The sequence below is a fragment of the Anser brachyrhynchus genome (genome assembly GCF_964034855.1).
Source record: "Anser brachyrhynchus genome assembly, chromosome: 18".
In the NCBI taxonomy this organism is placed as follows: domain Eukaryota; kingdom Metazoa; phylum Chordata; class Aves; order Anseriformes; family Anatidae; genus Anser; species Anser brachyrhynchus.
In genome coordinates, this window is record NC_137711.1 from 3,283,186 (window position 1) to 3,306,733 (window position 23,548).

The 23,548-nt window shown below is 35.1% G+C and overlaps 1 protein-coding gene across 9 annotated transcripts in view; it reads right to left on the reverse strand.

Annotated features, from left to right (window-relative positions):
• CEP112 (centrosomal protein 112) overlaps positions 1-23,548 on the reverse strand; it is a 163,326-nt gene that overhangs the window by 107,923 nt on the left and 31,855 nt on the right. For all 9 annotated transcript variants that reach the window (XR_013940635.1, XM_080560593.1, XM_080560596.1 and 6 more), the window contains 8 exons: positions 22,393-22,492; positions 21,207-21,325; positions 19,940-20,083; positions 15,964-16,118; positions 15,504-15,633; positions 14,998-15,090; positions 14,040-14,099; positions 11,249-11,328 (listed from right to left, as the gene is read on the reverse strand). Coding sequence is in view for 8 of the 9 variants with exons in the window: in XM_080560593.1 (XP_080416719.1) it covers positions 11,249-11,328; positions 14,040-14,099; positions 14,998-15,090; positions 15,504-15,633; positions 15,964-16,118; positions 19,940-20,083; positions 21,207-21,325; positions 22,393-22,492 (881 nt within the window). In the remaining variant the exon portion in view is untranslated. The remainder of the gene's footprint in view (positions 1-11,248; positions 11,329-14,039; positions 14,100-14,997; positions 15,091-15,503; positions 15,634-15,963; positions 16,119-19,939; positions 20,084-21,206; positions 21,326-22,392; positions 22,493-23,548) is intronic.

The following is a 23,548-nucleotide window of genomic DNA, read 5'->3' on the forward strand; positions in this document are numbered from 1 at the left end:
ATGGAAAATACAAACATCTTAAATACTTCTTCATGCTTAATCATAAATATTTTCCTTGCTTCGTAAAATGTCTTCCAAGAGGTAACAACTGAAACACAGTGAGACACTACAGCATTGCGAGTCAGGTTAATGAAACACAGGGCAATCCAGCGATTTACATGGGGTTAAATAAATTCAAGATGTTCCAGCATAGTATGAACCAGCAGTATTACTCACAGGGCTCTCAAGGCCAAAAGGTTCTCACCAGTCCCTACACGACAGCAAGAGCTGACCAACACCAAACAACAGCAGAACATTCATACAGTCTTCAACAAATGAAAAATATTTTAGACTGCATGTAAGCATACACGTGTACAGAAGGCGTATCCCCATGAGCTACACACGGACAACCTCTGCAGACAGTTTCACATCCCATTAGCAAATCTGCACGCAAACACCCCGGGCATAGCTTAGAGGCTTCTCAGTGATAGGAAAAATTACTAGATCACGAGAATCTTGACGTTTATTTTAAATAATACCAGGCTTTAGGTCATGAATGTGCAAATTCTTTGACAGGTCTTCAAACACTTCTGGCAGCAGTGAAAACCTGCTTCTGTCCAAACAGACCTTCGTTTCTTGAGTTTAGTGGAGCACAGAATGGGAGCATGAAATTTCATTGATAAGGATGCCCTTTACCACTGAATAAGCTTCCAAAACTCAGTGGCATGTATAGCAAACAACAGGAAACTCCAATTATTAAAATGGTGAAATTCAGTTTAGAAGATATAACGCTTTCCAGACAGTAGCGAGCACATTGCTCTGTAAGCTGCATCATGCCTGCTACACCAGCATCTGGAGGTTAGATTCAGATGGACTCTACCAGACGGACAGTCTTCATCTCTCACACAACACTATCACAAAACTATCCCTGCGTTCATACCTTCAGATAAAAACAAATGGTACTTAACTGTTTCCCATCATTTTGGATTAAAATGGTTGAGGATTAGATAGGAAACATCTAATCTGTGATCAAAATTAACGATTAAAATGAAAAAAAAAAATTGAGGGCTTTCTTTTTACACTAACCTGGGTTCAAACAAAGTCAGTTATCATTTGTATAGTCCATTTAGGTTATAAAAACTATGTAAACATGTTCCTAAAGATGATGACGACTCCCTGGACAACATAAAACACAGCATACTAAGTAGCGAAAAGCAACCTTCATCAAAACATACACAACCTTCCCATACAAAAGAAAAATTCGGGACGGCTATCTTAGTATCTTTACAAACACAGGAGTACCCATCCAGAATCCGGACACGTTTCCAGACAAAATATCGTATAGAAGTGAACTCAGGATCCTGCTGCCCGACCTCGGAGAGCCTCGCGTGGAGGCGCCCTGTTACCACCCTCCCCACCGATGCAGCAGTTTATCGATTTATAGCCAAATGCAAGATTGATGACACTACTACTCGGCTGGTGGGATAACCATTAAGAAGAACACTCTGCACAACAGCCCCTCTAATTTTGTTTTTAGAACAAAGACTATTTCAACTACATAAACAAACAACACACTAAGGCCTAAAGTACCATGTACTTGGATAAAGGAAGGGTTGCTGGTTTAGTTTACTGCTACAGAAAAATGCTTCAGTAGCAGTAACAACCCTCTGAAATACACCATTTTACTTCTCATCCTCCACTATGTGTAACAGGCAGTGATAGTTAACTAACAGCTTTCCATGTAAATTATAGATAGGGCCTAAGATGTTAACTACAGCTAAGACGGATGCATCTTACTATGGAGGCAGTGATTACCAGCAAACAATGAGGAATAACAATGCTCTCCTACAGCAAGAGCGCCCAAACATATGGAATATGTGCATAACGCTTCTTTGTGGTGTGGAGAGGAAGAAAGACAGTGTGAAGTCATTCAAGCGGAATGATAACTAAACCAAAGCCAGATCAAAGGAAGGAAGAAGAAAGACTGAAATGTGAAGCTGAAATATTTATTGCCTTCAAAACATCATCCCTATCCTGTCCCTGGGCACTTTAATATTTCGAAGTTGTTAGAAAGCATTCTAACTTGTTTCATCATTTCAAAGAAATAAAACCAAAAATATAAAGTAGAGAACAATTTTATCTTTTACTCCCTGATTTCCAGTATAAGATGAGCTTGTCTTTATGAGAAAAAGCATGAATCCACTTATAAATTGTTTACAGTTTGCATAATTTGAGATGTTAACATCAAAAAGCTGGTCTGCATTCCTTCAAGTAAGCTGTAACAATGAGTGATATTTACAATGCAATTATTATTTTAAACTATATACTTATGTTTTAAATAAATCATGAGATAACATTAACAAACTAAACCACTACTTAAAGCTGTTAATGAATTTAGAGTAAATACTCCATGTGTCTAGTATCACACTTCAGTAAAATAAGAAGAATAATGCATTACATTCAAAATTAATGGCTCACAAGTTAACCAGACATTGGTTAAACACACTAATAATTATTATAACTATTTCTCATTATAATAATGACAGGGTACTGTTGTGCTAGGTGCTATGCAAACAGAATTAAACAGCAACAGCAAAATGATAAATGAGATGTGGGTTAAAAGCCTGGATAACCGCTGTAAATGTGGTTGGAAAGGAAAATGTTATAACTTAGCTAAACTTTGCAGATACTGTCTACAAGATTTAGATACATCACATACAAAAGGCCACAGAGGCTCAGTTATCCAGAAGGGAGGGTTAGGACACAGATTAATTGTTGTGGCTTTTACATGCTGAGATGACAGCAAAACCTCAGCCACGAGAACATGGAGGGGAGAATCAGAGAGACAGGTGTAGATAACTGCTTTGATTAAAGGAGACAAGGCTGTAATTAAAAGGCAGACCAGAAAGTCAGCAGCACAGATAGGAAATAGATTCATGAGATCACCCAGAGAAGAGGCGCAGAAAAGGAGGAGATAGGAATCAGAGAACAGTGCTGTGCCACAGAAAGCTGGAGGGCAAATAAATACACCATCCAAAGGACAAACTATGGAAGAGATCACTAAGAAGAGCCCCAGACAAGACGAATCATTTAACACTTGCGAAGAACAGCCCAAGATGTTATGAGTGACAGTGCCAACAGTGGTTGGCAAGTCAGAGACGATGAGGATTAAATAACAGAAGTAAGACTGTCTCCAATTTTTCCCAATATGGAATTCAAAGTGAAATATCGAACTAATTACTTCAGTTTAAAGCATGCCAAGTTTATTATTTCAAAGAGGTCTTTATTGATAAAAACAACCTGGGTCAAAAAGCCTTTATTAAAATAAGTTTGCCCACCGATCTTGCTTCTCTTCTATCCTTAGACAATCACGGCTACACCACCAAGTACTACTTCTGAATGGGCAAGAGTCCAAGAAGTAAGCACATCACCCATGCACCTGTACAAGAAAGTGCAAGGATCCAGTATTCATTCAGGCATTTTCTATGTCTAAGGCAACTATTTTTAGGGCTAAAATAATTGTATTATTATATTTTAGGATTCAGAAAAATATCCATGTTGTAAAGGACTCAGTAGTAACTCAGTACTGAGGAATGATGAGCACCTATTCGGCTCATCAGTTGATTCTTCATGTCCACTAGTGTGGTGGACATATTTTTTCACATTTTTTTCAATAAAAGCACCTGCAGAAATACTAACTTTCATACCTCAGTGAAGGTTGCTTGTGCTGTTGATAAACCTGGAGGAAAGTTGCACAAAGTACGCAAAAAGTAACCTCAAGATTACCAAGTGTCATTCAAGTCTAGCAATCAATTATCTAACAACAACTGAAAAAGGAAGAAAAACATTTTGTATGATTTTGGTAGGTAATTTTTAACTGACCCTAAAGAGGTGACAGCCTGAAACATTTTACGCTCATTAGAAATCAGTAAGTGATTTCAATGATCTAGAAGACTTTCTTTGGCCAACAGAAGGCTCTTCATTCCATCAAAGTTTTTGGCACTGTAGCCTTGAAATATTCTGCCCTGAATTTAAAAGATGTGCTAACGTTAAAGGGAAGCTCCTTGGAATAAGGGAATGATTCTGACATTTGTGTTAACTATTTATATATTCACTCAGTGAGGTCAAACTCTACAGCCCTTAACTACATTAATTATTACAACAGCAGTTTACATCAGTTAACTGAAGTGTTATAGTGCTACACACTGAAGCTGTTCACCTAACAAGGCAATAATTTTCATTTCATACACCTATACTTTATATTGAAGCATTTTCATTGTTAATATCATTAAATATGTCATACAATACATCTATAATCATCTGAAGGGACATAACAGTATATGCTGAATATAGACAAAAATTAAAAATCAGTCACTTTTCTTTTTGTACAACTGGAGTTTTCTTTAAATACATATTTCATTGTTGGCAGTAGGTCTCCAGAGAAACTGGTGAAAGAAAATGAAAGGTTGTAAATAGTTAATAGAACACTTTAGTTTTGCTTTTAAGTGAGACTATTAAATAAAGCTACCACATTTTTTTGTCCTCTGTTCATACTTTACATTGTGCCCCCTAGAGTGAGGGTTATGTCAGCATGTTCACTAGAGCTAAAGGAATGTTTACAATATGCTGGAAACTTTGACTGTTTTTGCTCTAAAAGGTTTCAGATGCTCAAACAGAGCACCAAGTGGAGAACAGCTGGCTGTTTTTCCACTGATTCTTAGAGGGAAAAAAAAAAAAAAAAACACACACATACACACAAAACCACCACAACCCTGTCTTAAAGAGTAAGATTATATCCAAACTGTTCAGCCACTTAACATTACCATTGCTTTTAAATCACAAGGTTTGCCTTTTTCACCATATTGCAATTGTTGTAACAAGACAACATGAAATATTTTTCATAAAAGAGAATGATGAACACAATGAACATGAGTATAAACTCTTAATGTTCTTTATTGCAACATTTGGAATTAAAGACAATGGCTTCTCATATTTCTTTAATTATTTCCTGCTTTAAATAGTAATAGCTTTTCCATTCCTACACAAAATTCCTCCACAAACAAATACTTCATTTTCAAGGAAAAATGGAATTAACTACAGGAAAACAGCTACACTTGGGCAATTATCCTAAAAATATTAACAACAACAAGCAATTATTCAGAATCTGGATTGAACTTAGAGCAGCAAAAAAGAAAAAAACAAAACAATGAAACCTTGTGGTTAAAGTTATCACTCCATTTGTTTATCATTGTATTGATGATTATCATGCAGTTGTATTTTTCTGTATGCAATGGCATTTTTCACATCCTCCGCTACAGGAAATCCATACAATATAATCCATACAATAATATTTTGAAGAGGAACCCTTTTAAAAATAAAGTTCTCATAGGGTTTGGTATCATTAAATTCTCAAGATCCTCCACAAATCACAGTTGATTTAAAATACTAGTTCAAATTTCAAATTTAACCTTTTAGAAGTGCTGTAATCCAACATAACATTACATGCTAAATTATGCAACTGTAGCCTGCAAAAATAAAAGAAATTTTATTTGCTGCTATTTATTCTATCTACTTCTGCCATCTATCTTCTGGATTCTACTTATCCTTGCCTTCACCCATTTCCTTTTTTTTTTTTTTTATTAGTGCAGAAGCATTATGTATACCATCTACTTATCTCAGACTTACGTACCCTCATTTCTTTTAGTTTGTCCCTGTTATAACAACGTAGGAAAGTAATATAAAGACCAAGGGGATTTTGCAAAAGATTAGTATTCTAAGGGACTAAAAGACCCTTACATAAAAACTGGTGCTAAAATTCAATACATTTTTTGGTATTACAAACAAAGCAAAAAGAGCCTTTTAGACCAAACAACATCTGGGCCTTCACTTCACATATGAGAGCAAGCTATACTATGAAAAATGAGTCATTGCACAGCCATAGTTGCAGGAAAAAGTAGGAGAGAGATTCAGCATAAACATTATTTTTTCTGTGTACATGTGCACAACTGCGTATGGGGAAAAAAAGGTAAATTGCTTTTATTTCCATATTGTATTCAATTTTTATTGCCGTGAACCACCTTCATACCGTGCTTTCAGGTGAAAAGACTTTGAAACATTTTGGTCTGCCACCTAAAACAAAATCACAAAATACTTTGAAAGCTGTACATGCATGCTTAAAAAACCTATTCTAAAAGTACAAATCTGCTGATAGGTAAGAGCTGCTCTGTTTTTTTCTAGAGAGTTTATCCCCTCTTCCTTCCCCAGGAGAGTTTTAAACAAGTTCAGATGAAAAGGAGTATAGAAGCACTGGAGAAAAGAGGTGTTGCTAGTTTCTTATGTAAACAAACAATTTTATTGAGTGACTTTCAATAAGCCAGCTGCTAAACATTTGCTCTGTATCATCACCACTTGCAAAGTGCTGAGATTTGGCTCCATTGGCAGGTTTAAAAAAATGAGAAAGATTATGAGGAAGAATGCTATGCAGCATTTAACTGTGAATAGTGTGGACGTATTCCTTCACAATTCAATTTTCAATTGCAACATCTGCACCTCTAGAGGTAACGTTTCAGTTCTCCTAACATCACTTTGTAAAACTCGTTTCCTTCAATTATACTTCAGAATAGATGAGTAAGAACTCAGGAAAGCTATATTTCAGTAGTATAATGAAAATATTAATTTACGTACGAGAGATGAAAACCAACCAGCATTAAATTAGATCCTATAATTATTTCCAGTATGTGAGAATCATCACAACGTTATCCTGAGAAACCAGCAGCAGGAAGGTCTGCATTTCCATGCAGGTGACAGATGTGAAGACTTAGGAAGAAAGACGATAACAATCTCTTATATATGCTTATAATTTATTCTAAGAAGTCCCATTTTGAGACAGACAGACTTGATAAAACTCGTGAAGTCATAAAGGTATTATGGACTCCAGAAGTGAACTGAAGACATTAACACTGAGGCATCTAAATATATGCTGTATTCACACAACTCACATTAAGAAAAACTGTAACTACATACAATCAAATCAATCATCCCTATCCTAAACACAACTATTTATTTATTTATTTATTTAAAAAAAAAAAAGTCATTTGTTAGGTTTTTAGGAAAAGGTCATAAATCCTCCACCCTCAATACTACTGCTGGGAACATTACCCAAGTGCAGATCAGCTAAGTGCTCCAGAGATGATCACTGAAATAGAAAGAGTAAAAATGGTCAAAGAGACAGGCTGACAGCCTTTAACATATATGTCCTAGCCTCATTTTTAAATCACTTCAAGGCCGTGCCTATTTCCATTTTCCTAAATTGCCATAGGTCTCTGAGCTTCAACGTTTGAATTCTTCAGTTAAATGGAAAATATTTCCCTACAGCCTACTAAACTAAAGTTATGAAGTAATCAGATATTAAAATACTAGCAGAGGCAAAACAAATATTTTTAATAAATTGGTGTCCAGATTTCACAGACAAGACACTATAGATCATTTTAAAATCTACTCTGGGTAAGTGTTGTATGTCAGCAAAATCTTTTCTTTCTTTTCCATGTAATTTCTTTAGCAAAAGGTGAATATAGATTATCTGCTGTATTCAACTCATTATGGAGTGTGGCAAATTGTAATATAACTATACCTCTTTAATTCTTATTCCTCCACTTAAAATAAAAGATAAGTACCACAGAGATTTAGCCTATTTGTAACCCACTCTCATTACATATTTTATGCAACCAAACTAAAGGGATTAGAGGAACAACCTTTCCCACTGAGTAATTACACAGAAGCTTTCTACGTTGTTATTATAAATATACAGTTTAAATGCTTTTCTAGAAAAAAATAAGAAAATCCTTGGAGCACTTCTTAGAGTCACTTTTGCTATGAGGCAATGCCTGTGACGTGCATTGCTAAACCAAATATAAAATTTCTATCTAAAAGTCACCACCAATAATCATGAGTATTAGAGCAAAAATCTCTTGCAAAAGATTTGTTTCTGACAAAGATTTCTGCCATGAACATCAGAAAAAAAACCAAAACCTTCCATAAACTGTGTAAACTCCTTCAGTATTAAACCTCTGTCAGCATTATTTATCCAAAGTGAATGATACCTGTAGAAATAAGGATTTTACTCTTTCACAAAACGCCTCAAATCACTTTCATTGTGCATCCATATGGATGTGTTTGAAACTGCAAAAGAACTCTCTGCTGTCACACCACTGAAAAAATAAAAGTAATAATAATAAAATCACTAAAATGCTTACCACTTCCCTTTGTTTGCAGCTGCCTAGCTACTCAAGATATAATCCTGTGGCCATTTCAGAATCAAAGTGCATTCAGATCAAAGTAGTTCATGAGATATCACTGATGTACCTACTGGATTCTGAGTTGCAATTCCACAAGGCATCATTTCTATTGAAGATGGTGAACTATATTTTCACCCATCTCAAGGAAGATAAGGCTGTTTTCTAAAGATTTACTGTGTCTGCTTTAGCCTGTATTTACTTAATTTGATTCTGCCAATAGTCAAAGAAATTCAGGAGAACAAAGCATTTTCACATAAAACATTGTATCTTTGAATTCATTTTAATAGCAAAAGATTTTTAAATCAACTAATTTTTTGCAGCAATGTAAAGAAACCTTAAAGAACACATCCATTTTTCTGATAAAACTATTACTGCTTACTGTATTACTTATACAGTAAGCTGGTGCTTATTGTATATAAATGCATACATATAAAATCTTTATGTTGTTCAGATGTAGAATCACAGAACGGTTTGGGCTGGAAAGGCCCATAAATAGCTCATTCCAACCCCCTGCCATGGGCAGGGACACCGACCAATAGGCCAGGTTGCCCCAAGTCCCATCCAACCCGAACACTTCCAGGAATGGGGCATATGCTGGTGCTAAACTAAAGGTTTGTTTTCCAGAAAGTCAGCCTTGCAGGATTAGCAGTTCTTCTGTACCAGACTCACAGTGAGTCTCTTCCTAATATTCACGTGTACTGACGTTACTGATAAAGTAGCGAATCATCTACGACATAGAATAAGCCATTTACATCTCCGATTAGTGTGTTCTGTAGCCTTTATTTGAAGAGAAAATGAAAGCAGATGACCAGACCATCAGGAATATTAGTCCTTCTCATGCCAAAAATACCTTCTTGTCAACTTCTTTTAGTGATTCAGTTTCAACAGGAAAGCAGCCTCTGCATAGCCTTTCACAGGAACTAATAAAGCAGAGGTTTTCTACCAGAGTTGAAATCTGAAAGAACTGGTTAAAAGAATATCTGTTGGGTTTATACTATGGCACTATACCTGCCAGTAAAATATTTTAAATCTCTAGGAGCCCAGATCAGCCCTGATGATTCTTCCAACGTCTGACTCCATCCAGACAAAAACAAAGCTCATTTTAATTTCTATTCCATTAAAAAAAATAATTACTTATTAGCATTACTAATTCCATTACTAACCTTAAAATTAACCCTAAATCACTTCTATAAGACAACCAAAATGACAGTAATACAGATTCGCTACTGAAGAGTAAACGATCTCCAAAATTAAAATGCTTACCTAGAGGCTGACCCCTCCTCAGGTTCAGGCCAAGGACTCATTCATAAAAGCAAAAGGTTAGGACTGGCCTCCGCCAACATGCTCTGAACTTTGTGAGCCCTGAAATATCACCAGAAAACTGGGTTCTTGAAACTTCAGTCTTTCACATCCTTACTGTAACCCAAACATTAAACCTAAGCTAATTACAGTTAAGGAATCCAAAATATATTACGACCTCCTCAAATATCTAGAAAGCTTCTCAACCCAGTGCTGTTACCTAAAAATTAGGTTCAAAATCTCCAACCCACTAACCCACTTTACTTGCCTGAAGGGAAGCACTACCATGTTTACTCTGCAAGAGGAGCACCCACATAGGGAATAAGTTCTGAGCAGTCAGTGGCCTGAAAACTCAGACTTATTGTATTAAACATACACAGACTTCAAAATGAGATGTTATTTGTAAGCCATGGAAGATAATTAATGCAACTACATTATCAATGAGTCTGATGTTTCAATGTTAAAAGACATGTTTAGTTGGTAAACAATAAAGTCTCTCAACTTATACAAAGACAAATAGTGTAAAGAATTTGAAGATTAAGTGCTGAAGTTTTTATTAATGTCTGTAGGGACTTAAAATAGTCTCTGTTGATCATAAGTACCTATGAGATTATTGAAATAAAGGAAAAACTTCAGCCCAGTGACCTGTATTGAATAAAAGTATCTTCACAATGCCTCTATCAGCTTACATAAGATATATTACAATATTTAACTACATAGTTTTCACACACAAATTCTGTTTTGTCTCAGAATAATCTGTTTGTCTTATAAATATTTTCCATAATTTTTAATTTAAACTGGATAAACATATGGAAATATTTTACTTAATCAAAAAAGGAAGAAGCATAATAACAAGAGAATCTTGTCATGTGTGCATCTGCTGTATGTAGACCACGCCTCTGCTCAGAAAATATCAAACTTGTTCTATCCTGATTAGTTTTGTGATGTACAATGGTCAGCAAAAAAGCTGTTCCAAGTTCAGTACTGAAAAGCGTCTTCTGTTTGTGGTAGACCATCTCTGAACCCTGGCGACATTTGTAAAATAATGACTGACACCAAAACGTGAGGTATCAAAGAACAGAAAAAACATATTAAAGTTGTGATTCAAATACCCATAAATTACAAATACATTTACTAAACCAAATTCAAATATAATTTCCAAGATTAAAATCAATACTGAAGTTTTTCCTTAACAGACTCGCCTCTCTCGTGGCTTCTCCTAAGTCATAAATAAATACCTTAAGTACTGAACAGGAGGTTGCACAGAAAACAACATAACAGACCACTACATTAGAGTCTAATGCAATAAACAAGTTTTCAAATGTATCCCTTCCAAAATAGTCCAAAGCAATCTTTTGTTTGGATTCTTTGCCTATTATGTATCCGCCCTAAAATGAAGACTGTTTCATTTATTTGACAGGGAATGATCAGCTGAAATCACTAACTTCGACTCCATTTTGTTCCTACCACTTAACAGATCGACAAACTTGGGTGGTTTGCTTCTTGCCTTGGTTTTTTGATTTTTATAGCTAAAACCCCTAAGACACAGCTTTACAGTGGGAATATAACCCAGACAAATTTTGGGAAGGTGGTTAGACAGCACACAGCATACGTCTATCTAATAAGTGTGACTAAAAATTTACAAGTGTTTCAACAATTATTCCATATTCACTTACTTCAAAGTCTCTTGCAGTTTGTGAATTTTCTTTTGAGCATCCCCTCTTTCTTTATCAAGATCATTCCGGATGCCATGAATCTACCATTTGAAGGAAAAAAATATCATATTTTAGGTAAAGCAAAGCCTGATAAAATGTTATTTTAAATTATAAACTTTATTTTTCATATTTCTTTTGCACTGATATAGATAACCGTTGACATATTTCTAAAATTACATAAAGTGACAACAATAAGTATTAACAGAGAGGCATGTGAGTTATTTTGTGTGATCCTGAACATTTGTACAAAAACTATAACCAGATACAGCACAACGTTCGGACCTCCAATGAAAAAGCAAATCTCATTTTGCTACAGCTCTATGTACGTGTTTACTATATCGAAATCTGAAGTGTTAGCCTGTTTCAAAAAGCCTAGGTATTGGCAGGCTGTGCATCAGAGAGTAAAGAAGGTGTTACCAATCCTGACAAAGTTATATACATGTAACAGCTGGCTCAAGGATAGTTCTCAGTAATAATCTGTCACCGTTCTTATGCTGAGCTGAATGTTTGCAAAACAAGCGGTAGATTATTTATAAAAAGCAGGTGTTTCCTTTGCTTGTAAAACCATTTAGCCTAACTGGTTCCTGATTCAGCAGATAAGCACATTTAATCAAACAGTGACATTTAGGGTTACTACCTATTATTTGTTTGATGTTTAAATATCCTAGCAGGCAATAGCCACTGTAGACCAATAAAGATTATTAGATAATGGGGAGGTACTTAAGTGAACAGATTGCATCAGGGACTTCATGACTTCTCTACTTGAAGGCAAGCTTGGTTTTAGTATTTTATGGGCCAATCTATACGATTTTATGGATTTGTATCGACAGATTGTTCATGTGTATTTTTTCCTCTCATCCTTTCTTGAGTTTTTTTTTTTTTTATTTCCAAAGCATACTGTTGCATCAGAATTTCTGAGTATGCAAACTGCTATAAAATTATCTATTAAAAAGAAAGGGTCTTCTTTCTCGTTTACTGATGCACAATATCTCAACTAAAGTAAGCTTTATCTTATCTATAATAGAAATCAAATAACATAGTTCTGCAAGAATGGCAACACCTATTTTTAACCTGAGCTGGAAATGACATCTTGAAATATCAGATAAATTCAAGTTTGAAACTTGTGAACACTGTAAGAATATGATTCCAAGTAGGTGTGCTGTTACTATCAAATTACTACTATAAGAAACATGAACATATATGTTGACTTCATCTTGCACCAAGTTTAATAGTGCAGATGTGAGCCATTCAGGGGCATTTGGACTTGGTACATTTGAACATCACCAGCCACATCTGATCTGCATGGATCTGATCTGGGAGGAAGTGATTTATTGCAATAAACCAACATCCACTGTACTTCAGTAGCCAGAAGTTATCCAAACCATGCTAACATACTTTTATTTCAATCAGCAATATTATTTCAATCCTAGGCCTTTCTTGAAGCCAACATTCATAAAAAACATAACTTGGTCTAAAAAGACAAACAAAGGCTAGGATTAGAGCAAAACGTATCTTGGAACAAAAAAGAATTTAATTCAAGTCAGCAGGAGGCACTAACTCAAACCAAAAATCTCACTACAGTTCATGTAGCAAATGCTACTACTAAGCGACAAGTCGCTATGATCACAATTCATCATTTTACATTATGTATTTGCCACATTTTGAAATGATGTTTGAATAACACATCCTTTCCAGTAAACAGTCATCTAACACACTCTCTTACTAAACACTACATGAGCTGAGTACATAACGTCACTAAAAATGAAGTTTAACTTGAAACCTATTGATGTTTAAAGTCTGAAAGAGTAGATAGCATTTGCAAAGTGCTTAGGATGAAGTGCTTTCGAGAACTACACTTTCTAATTTAAGTTTCTCATGTAAAAACAATGCATATTGACAATATATAGAAACCACATTCAAACCACGTAGCCATACAGAATAAAGATACATTGGGAAAAAAGTACAGAAGAACATATGGAGACTGACAACAGGTCAGGCAAAGTTCAGCTTAGTTCATTGTTTTTTCCTCTAACAGCAGTTAGCATCAGATACCAACAAAAGACGACTTTATAAATAGGACAGGCGTACAACAGCACTTTGGTAATGCTCTCCCAGCCTGCATAATTTGAGGTGATATATCAGCAATTAAATGGCTGCACTTAAATCTTCCTCAAATTTGTCTAATTATTTTTCTAACTCATGAAATGCTTGGACTGCACAGTACCCTATAAAAGACTTTCACAGATTCACTAGAGATTGTTTGAAAAAGTTCATTTTGAAACCGCCACCTGCTAATTTTGGTTAAGGCCTCCTGTTTCTCACACTGAGAAACAACAAACAAGCAACCCATCTCCAGAATCTGTCACTACCAGTTCTTCATTTAAACGGCAATAGCTAAGACAGACTCAAAATAATGAAAGAAATACAGTGCACTGAAATACAGAGCACAGAAATACAGAGCATAGAAAGCACTGCACCCTCGTAGCTGTAGTGAATTCCTCTCAGAGGGGGAGCGAGCACGCATTCCCAATTCAAAACACTGATGCTATACTTGCGTGAGATATTTTTACACCTTTATCCCCATTTGAGATAAGATTATTTTTCAGACTGGCTGTTACATTTCATTTTTTGCATGTCCTTGTTCTACAAAAAAATTATGTTGGGGGATGATTTTGGAATTTAAACCTTTACCTGTTGCATACAGCAGTCTTGAAAATGTGCATAAGACAGTGTATTTTCCTGAAAATATTACCTGCTTTTCATATACACGCTCCAAGTGAAGTTTGTCCTGTTGAAGTTTATAGTCTTGATCCTGCAAATGAAGAGGTATTTCTAAATAAACAAATCACATCTTTTGTTTATTTTAAAGCAGTCATTATCAGTCACATCCATATTTGCACTCCATAACATCACTAAATACTTTCAAATTGACATTTAGCTGTTATTTTCAATTATGGAAAACACACCACTTTATTTAGTGCTTCATTAGCTTATAAAGGGTATCTAAAAAGATGTAAAGTTACAGGACTTCATTTCATGATCATAAATCCAAGATGTGAGCAGTACTCTTAGATTTTACTCAGAGAAAAATCTTTGACAAAAAAAATCCAACCAACAGCAAAAAATATCCCGCAAAACCATCTCTAAAGTCATGGTTCAAGCTTTGGAAGAGAAAAAACAACTTGCTCTCCTGAGCTATTAAAATGCTATTCTGTACTACATCAACTCTGAAATGAAAGACATCAGAGGAAAAGTAGATGCCAAAACATGAACAGGCTTGATACGTTATACAGACGTGGAACTCATTATCCTGAGATAATGAAAATTGAACCGAATTGTTAAAAAGCAGAAAAAAATTTGAATCGTAAAAACGTATGCTGATTAGACAGAAAATATTTGTAATTTTGACATGTTTCTCTTTAATACAGACACAGATTTATACTGTTGAATCACATTAAAACACATGAATTAAGACAAATAGTCGAAAAGTTCCTGTAAAAATTCTGCTCTTACCCATAAAATGATCTCTTCTACTCCTACTTTTTAATCAATCTTAAAGCATAAGGTGACACCCTATGTATTTCTAGGAATAATATACAATATGCATCCTCATGTATTTAAGTGTATTTTACTATGGCTATCTAAAATTTCAGATCACTGAGGGAAGTACAAAGAACTGGTCATTCCTGAGAGAGAAATTCAGGGCTCACCCTCAGCTGTTGCTGTCTTTGATGTTCTGAATCTTGTAACTGTTGTTTTAATATACACACACCATGCTGCAACTCTTCAATCATATCAGATGCCTGTAAAGATTTAACAGGAAGAATCTTTGTGTTATTAGCTCTACACGATGCATCTTTTGCCTTTTTATATTCACTTCTCAAAGGTGACTAAAAATTGGAAAATTATTAACGTAGGAAAAAAAAAAGAGTTTGTAACTCCAAATACTTTACATCAGCCCCTATAGAAGTACCACTTATATATACACATAGACACCCACCCACCAGAATTACTAGTTAGCTTCAGATACTTTTTCAGTCAAATTTGGGAACGAAAAATTCAGTTAGTTTTTTGGCATTTTTATTTTTAAACTTATGCACATGAATAACTTATGCAACTGAACATTTTCTGGGATTTATTCATATGCATTACATTTATATTGAGGAGACCGCTTCTAAAATAAACTTTTTAATTCCTGTTATAGATGGAAGCATACCTTAGCTGCAGAGAGAGCATGCTCCTGTTTTATAAAATTTATATCAACATCATATTTACTTTGTAGTTGCTGAATGTTCTCCTCATATTCCTGTACAATACGGTCCTTGTCTTTTTGAAGTGAGCTGTGCCTGTAAGTAGTAAGCAAACAAAATATGGAAATTGCTTTCATATTTTGGCATTTTACCTGCTCAACTTCTATTTTACAGAGTTTACATATCTGACTGTATCACGTGCTTGTTGTAACAGAATTAAATGCTTATAAATAATGGAAAGATAATTTATTTATGATGGTCATTTGGGTCAGTTCCAAAATGAGTTTTCCATCAATTAATACATTTTAATGAAAATTCTCTAAAGCAAATTACCATTCACTGAGTTCTTGAGTGAAAACAATTAATGTTTGAAGAATATGGAATTTCCAAAAGCAATGTTAAAAACAGCAACCTCTACTTAATTACCTTGCTTTCACTTCCTGAAGTTCAGAGCATACCGCCTGGTAACGTTGTTCTGCTTCAGTCTTTTCTTGAGATAATCTTTGACGCTGTAAATTACTATTTTCAGCCTCAACAGTCAACTGCTGCACACGAGCCTCGAGATTTTTGACCGTCTGGTTCTAAAAGAATAAGTCATTGTTAAAAAACACCAGAATAAATCAGCATATACCCCTGTTGTTATCCAGTAGTCTAGAGCAGCAAGGTTCTTTGGTGGTCCAGAAACACAGGAGTTACAACGGCAAATCTGTCAATCATGACGGTAAGTATGTCATACATACATACATAAACCAAAAAGACAACACAAAACTTCAAAACATGGATATATACACCAACATCACCCCCCCAAAAAAGAATAGCGTCTTCTCCACTAAACATAACAATACATGCACCCAATTTCTAAATTATGCATCGTTTAAAATGAGAGAAGACAGATATTTATATCAAAATTGTAATTGATGATAATACACGTAAAGCATTTATAGACCTTCCATTAACCAACAAGTGTTATCACTAGCCTTATGCACAACTTGCATGTAAGAAAGTATTTTGGGGAAAAAATATATATAAGATTTTACTGATTGTTATGGTGAGGAGCAGCTATAGAAGTCTGCTAGGAAACATAGTAGACTGCATAGCATCCAGTTAAATCTGTAGGTTTCTCACGCCAAAATATTCTATCAAGTACTTTCACCATCATCATACATACTTTTGTCTGTAAGCATATCAAATTTCTAAACTAAAATGCAGAGCAATGCACTTAGGTTGCTAAATTATAGATTTTAACCAATTGTTTTAAGTGTACACTTCGGGAAAACCACATCCAAGGATGTAAACCATAAGATACAGCAATATATGGTATGGACACAGAATGCAAGAGCAATGATTATAACACTAATGCTACATTAACAGTGCAAATGCTGTTCAGTTGTGTTTCAAATCAACTAAAAAATATTAACTAAAAAAATTCACCAGTCATCTCATAAGGTATGTATATCTTCTCCATTTTATTACTGGAAAAGTGGAGGCAAACAGGGAAGGAAAGCATGTGCAGGAATATAGCAAATACACAATCAGGACTGAGACCACGTTCCTCTAGTATCTGCTGATATACATTTCGTTAATCCACTTCTCATAAACATATCATATGTTTAATTACAATGATTTTCTTTCGATATATTATAAATATTTCCCCCCCCCCCCCATTTAATTTTAACTCCTAATATAAACAATCTTGAAAATGAGCAGAAATAGAAGAGGCAGGTAGCACGAGACTACTATTTCCCACTCTTCCCTAAATTTATGTTAATATGCACAGAAATGACTGAAGTATTCCTCAGGAGGTTAGAGTTAAAAAATAAGACACAGCTGTCCTTCCAGGATGTACATATCATTGTTATTTTTATATTAATAAAGGTCTGAACATGAGGGAAGTGGAAAAGTATTTTCACCCTCTGTCAAGTAAAAGAAAAACCTCAAACATCTGCCCTCTCGAGTGAATGCCCCAACTGCCATATAATTTTAAATGAGCCCGTAAAGCAAGAACCTCATACAGTTGGAATGGTTACCTGAACTTTGGCCAGTCACTTAAGATATTTTATGAACATAGCACAGCAAATTTTTCCATCAGCACAAAGTCAGTTGCATAGCATGCTTTGTTGTTGTTGTTATTTTGTTTTTAAACAGTCACATACGTATCATATTGCCAAATATCACAGTTCCTCCCTGCGATCCCACCCCTTCGGAAGTTAAGAGTTCAATGCACAAAACCCTGCTTATGAGTTCTATAGTATTAAATTGTTCAGCCAATTTCACTTGCTAACAGCAATGGCATTCTTGACAATGTGAAATTCTGAACAAGAAAACTCTGAAATACAGAAAAAAACAACACAACCAAGAAAGAAAGAGAATGGAAAAAAGAAAACTAATTTCCAGTGACAGTCTAGTCTTTCATCTTAAGCCCTGCCTTGAACTGTACCTTGTTTAATTATTAAATCAGAAGCTGCTCAGCAAGATCTGTCTAGTTTTGATGGTTCTTAAATTCAATCTTGCTGACAGACTGTGTCCATTTTTCTTTGTATTTACTGTTACCTATGACATGAACTGAATGTTAATTTTTAAATTCAACATACATTAATAAAGGGATAAACTTTATTTGACATTGTCCTTTCACTCATTCAATTTTCTTCATACATCATACTGATAAAAAACAGGATACTTGCTAATTTCTTGCTTTTTACACTCTTTACATATTGAATTATTTCATATTTGTCATATTCAGTTCCTCATATTTTCTCTTTTTTGCAACACAAACACTTTCACTTGATTTTTCTGTGCAATTCTGCAATTGGGGAAGAATTTGTTTCTATTTGTCAAACCAATGGTCATCACAAGTGAGTTTTTGCATACAAGAACATCACTTGAACACATGACAAGAAGTGGGAATAAAAGTAATGCTTTAGGTAAGCATAAGTTAAAGAAACACTAGAAAAGTTATCTCAGAAGGATAAATAGAATTCAAATCTTGCACTTTTGAAAAAAAGATAGATATTGCTTAGAAAGATTTCAAATCTATGATCCACGTCAGAAGAAAAAGAATGAGGGCAGAAAAGTATTCACAAGATAATTGAACAATATGGTTTAGGCTGATGATGCCTTACTACAAATTGTTGTATAATTTACATAATTACAAACCTTGTATGCCTGCACAAGACCCACTTAAAAGGTCTGGTATAGGATTACGCTTCCTTAGAGAATAAAGTTGAGGTTGATGATTAAATCTCCCCACCCATCTTATCATCATCACCAGGAGACATTTATCTATGACACCAATTATGATTACAATGTATTTTTTAAAGCTAAACAAAGATCAAAAAGATTGAGGCACATGATTAAATAGCATCTCTAGACTATAAGAGTGCTTCCAGAGTTTTATAGACAGCTTACAAATTTCCAATTGAAAGAAAATTACACTTTTGCAAAAATAAACAGGAGCTTCAACCAACCCTGTTTCTGTGAGATGAAGCCCAGAAGAAACAGAAAATGAAGTACAGGGACAGAGGCCTTAGCTAAATCCACATATCAGCACCAGGTTCTTCCTTACTAGACCAAAAGCAGGCTTTGGAGGCAAAACTCCTGCACTTGCCATCTACACTGCTTTAGTTCACAGTGCAGAAGTCTCAAAGCAAAGGAACTGGATTCCTTTTGGATACAGCTAAATTGGAAGATGTCAATCAGAAACAGACCTAATGCCCTCCAGTCATTAATTACTATTAAATCAATGTAACCAGGCTAAAGCTAGCCTGAAAGAGCCTCTGAAGCATGCTGAGCATGGACACTGGTCCTCAGTACCAACGGCTTCATTCTACAAACATGCTCACGCAGCATTGGTCTTACTTGATCAAGCAAACCTAGCTAACAGTAAGTAGCTTGGTAGACAGGGCAAATTACACCTGATTACACTTTTTTTCCTGATTATTCTAAGTAAGAAGTGCAGTAAATTAAAATACTACAAAGATTATTTTTTTTAAATCTTGGTATTTGATCTCCAATCTAACAGAAGCATTCAGTCATTTGAAGAGGAGATTTGTAAGTAAGAAGTTGCATGTATCTGTGGAAGTTACATAAATCTTTTTTTACAGTTTACAAACCTACAAAGATGGAAGTTTTGCTAATTTGACTCAAAAACAGCAAGAAATGCTAGAAACAGCCCTTCAGTACAAATACTGATCTGCATAAAACTCATTGAAGGGCTGCACTTCAATGTTCATTTCCAGTGGCAAAAATCTTTGATTGAACTAGCTGCCCAGTCACTGTCCTTTCCCAAGACAAGATAATTGCATTTCTTGGCCCAACAGTATTTATGTACACTTTTGCATAGATACACAAAATTCAATTGCTTAAAAAGACACTTCCTATTGTCACATACTAACAAAAAACTTACTGTTGACTTTATTTGCTCCAGATAATCTTCCTCCATTTTGCTAAGACGAGCATTGGTGTCCTCAAGTAGTTCCTGCATATCTTCTGTGTGCTTCTTCCGAATATTAAACTTCTCCTTCTCCATTTCAGCTACAGCATTGTGAAGCTGCACCACAACAACAATAGCAAATAGTAAATGGCATATAAAACTAGCACTTTATATATACACTGTTTTCACAGTATACCAACAGAACACCTGACAAATGCAGGTCACACCTCTATCGTCTATAACTACATAACTGTCTCACTAAAAAATTCTATGACTCTATTAAGCAGTATTTTTTTTTTTTAACTTATTGTATTTCCATCGTACTTCACACTACCATCTTCTTCAAGATAAATGCCGCTCCAATTTAACTTTTATAGTTTCATTAGATTAAAATTAACATGAGCATTTTGTCTTCTTGTTTGTATTCTTGCATCGTGGATGATAATTACAGATGACAATCACAATTACTTGCAATGTAACTACCAAGAAGTGTGATCGCAGGCCGAAAATAATGCTTCTCTAAAACAAACAAACAAAAAACCCTGAACACTCAAGCTTCTAGGTCTTAAACACATAGGACAGGATTTATGATTTCTCTCTTACAAGACAAGAATTAAAACCAACATCACTTCCAGATGCAGGGCTGGGAAGAAAAAAAATTAAACCTAAGCAGCATACTTCATCTACGAAGGGAAGCATTCTGCCCTTTTTGTGACCCTCCCTCTCCTGAGAGGGGTAAGCAAGGCAAATACTGCCAATAATTTGGGCAAAGGTGAAGCTGTTCTGCAGTAAACATGCTTCTCTATGCTTTGCTGCTGCCTTAAGTCTAACAATAAATAAAAATACCTTGAAGAATTCACGACCCAATGAGAAAGTAATAGTTCAAAGGAATCACGGTGACAGCAGGTAGCAGGAGGTTTACCAAGATTCAAATTCCATGTCAGGTCAACCAGAAATAAACACTTCCCTATTACCTCCAGCAACTTGCCAGGAGGACCTGATGAAGCCCAGGAACAGCTTCTAGAGTGACCAGCTGGGTGGGGGCAAGTGACTATGGATGTGCAAGAGAGTCAGCAAAAAGAACCTTGCAAGATTACTCTAGATGTAAATAAAATCAACGCAAGAGAATCTCCCTAAAAGTAACATGCTTTCTATTATATTTATGTTTTTGAAGCAACAAAATGTATTATCCCAGATACAGACTGTAGGAATCTTTCAAACAAAGCATTATATTCATTACCCTTTTCTCCCACTCATTGTTCAAAGAATCAGTGCTTTGCTCACACATCTTCTTTAACTCCACGATCTGCTTTTCCTTTGCTTCTCTGATGACTTGTGACTCACGAACAAGGGTCTGAACTGTCAAAAAAGGGAAAATAAACAACCATTCAGGGGATACCTTTGGGACTTTTCACTGTTGGCAACAGATGCAATCAGATTAGAAGTTTTCCAATTGACCTGGCTTTCTGATGTTTTCTGCTGTTAAAAAAAACTTAATGCATGTGCTTTATAACTTAGCACTTAAATTCTATGTCACTAAAATAGTGCAAGGTGTTCTCTATTATATTCAGAAAATATTTCATAGTGAGGTTTTCCTTACTCTAGCAGTAAACAAACATCGATAAAATTCCTTAGAACCTAAAGAAAATAGGGATATTTAGCTGATTTCGTATGCATCCAGAAAATATTTTCATGCAGGTTGAGTGACCAAGATATACAAAAAAGTTAATTTCCCAAAATTTCCCCCAAGAGAAGCACTGGATTCCTTGCAGGACACTTTACTTAGCAAGGAACAGGAAACAATCTACATGGAACTTTCTCTCTTTCTGCACCTAGGTCACCAAACTTGTGCATTATTTTACATGGTGGTTCCATCCTGAGTGTAAATACACTCCAAGGAATTCTAAAAGAAATTAATACTCAAAAACTGCTGACAAGCCACACTCAGATGGGCCAAGTTTTATACGTATGACATACTCAAGACTACTGCTCATTTTTGAAATATCTTGCCACAATAGTCTTAAATAAATAATACATCGTGGTTTGCTTAAAATGTACTGAATGTATAAATAAATGAACCTTGAACCAGAGATCCCAGAAGTTTTGAATAAGTGGCCAAAATATTTCAGTATCAAATTTTTTTTTCGGTAACGCTCATGAAAGCGTGTAGGCATTAACCATAAGCACACACCGCCTCTTGGAAAATTTGCTTTGGCAACTAGACAACCAGCAAAAACAACCAGGCAAGCCTCTAAAATCTAAAGCAAAAATACAGGAAAGAACTGCAAATGAGGAGGAAAAGTATGCTTGCACCTGGAAGGAACACGCAGGCTCATGACCACAAGGATGCAGTACAATATCACTATGTAGAAAAAATAAACAAAAAACCCAGTACAGCAACCAACAACTGTGAAGATAAAAATCACCTTTTTTCTCCAGTTTTCTAATCGTCTCCTCAGCTTCATTTTGTTTCGTTTTGTAGAGGGACTTCAATACCTCTATTTCATCATTCTTTCTATCCAAAATCTGTAGCAAAGATTCACAATACTTTAACAAATTTCCAAAAACACAAAGCTACAACCAGTGCACACTGATAACTGTCAACAGAGCTGCCTTCAAGATATCCTTAGATCTTGCAGGTTAAGCAATGAAATATAAATAATTTTCATAGCTAAGACTGCCAAGTCATAAACAAAGGATTGATTTAGATAAAAGCAGGCACTAGGATAGATTAAAAAGACATTTCATGTTTTTTTTGGGGGGGTCTTTTTGTTTTCTTTTAAACTTGGGCAAATCCAACGTTGCATTTACAAGACAGAAAAATTAAGCAAATGCCCTGGAAGATTCTGGAAGTTTCACGGTTCTACGACTGCAAATAGAAATGATTTGTTTCCCTTTTCATATTTGTACTGCCTAGGTATACTTAAAAGCACCTCAATATTCCTTAAACCTGATGAGAATTTAAATCATTAGTGAGCTTCGTTACACTTTCTTTGACTTCACCAGTACTATTATTTGTAATAGACCAAGTCCTTCAGGTGTAACTACATTTACATTTCTGTACACGTTGATTTTGGAAAAAAATTGTTTGAGTATTTGCATACTTTGAGATACTATATTAATTTAAACTTCAAGTTTAAAATAAACAATCAACTCAGATTTTATAGCGGTGCCCCAAATCTCTCATCAAACAGATGCTTTTATCTTAAAACAATATTACTCCATTTGCATTAAACTTTTTTTTTGTCTTTAAAGATTGATATGACCATATTTAACCTTTTCTAAAACATCCGACACTATGAAACGACTTCAGAAGCTGGAATTCTACGATCGGTTAGAAAAGGATGACAACTCAAGGGATGAGAAAGCATTTAAACTATTTCTTATTCTCACAAAGCCGTTTCCTTTAGACTCCCATCTTTGCTAGCTAGTTATGCTTGCAGACTTTGAGAACAGATGAGCCAAAAACGCACCTGACCAAATATTAACATCCTTTCAGGAGGCTTTGATGTGTCACAGTGTTGTGTCAACTGACTTCCTCCAAATCTGTGACTCAGTCTTAAGAAACAAAACTGAGATACT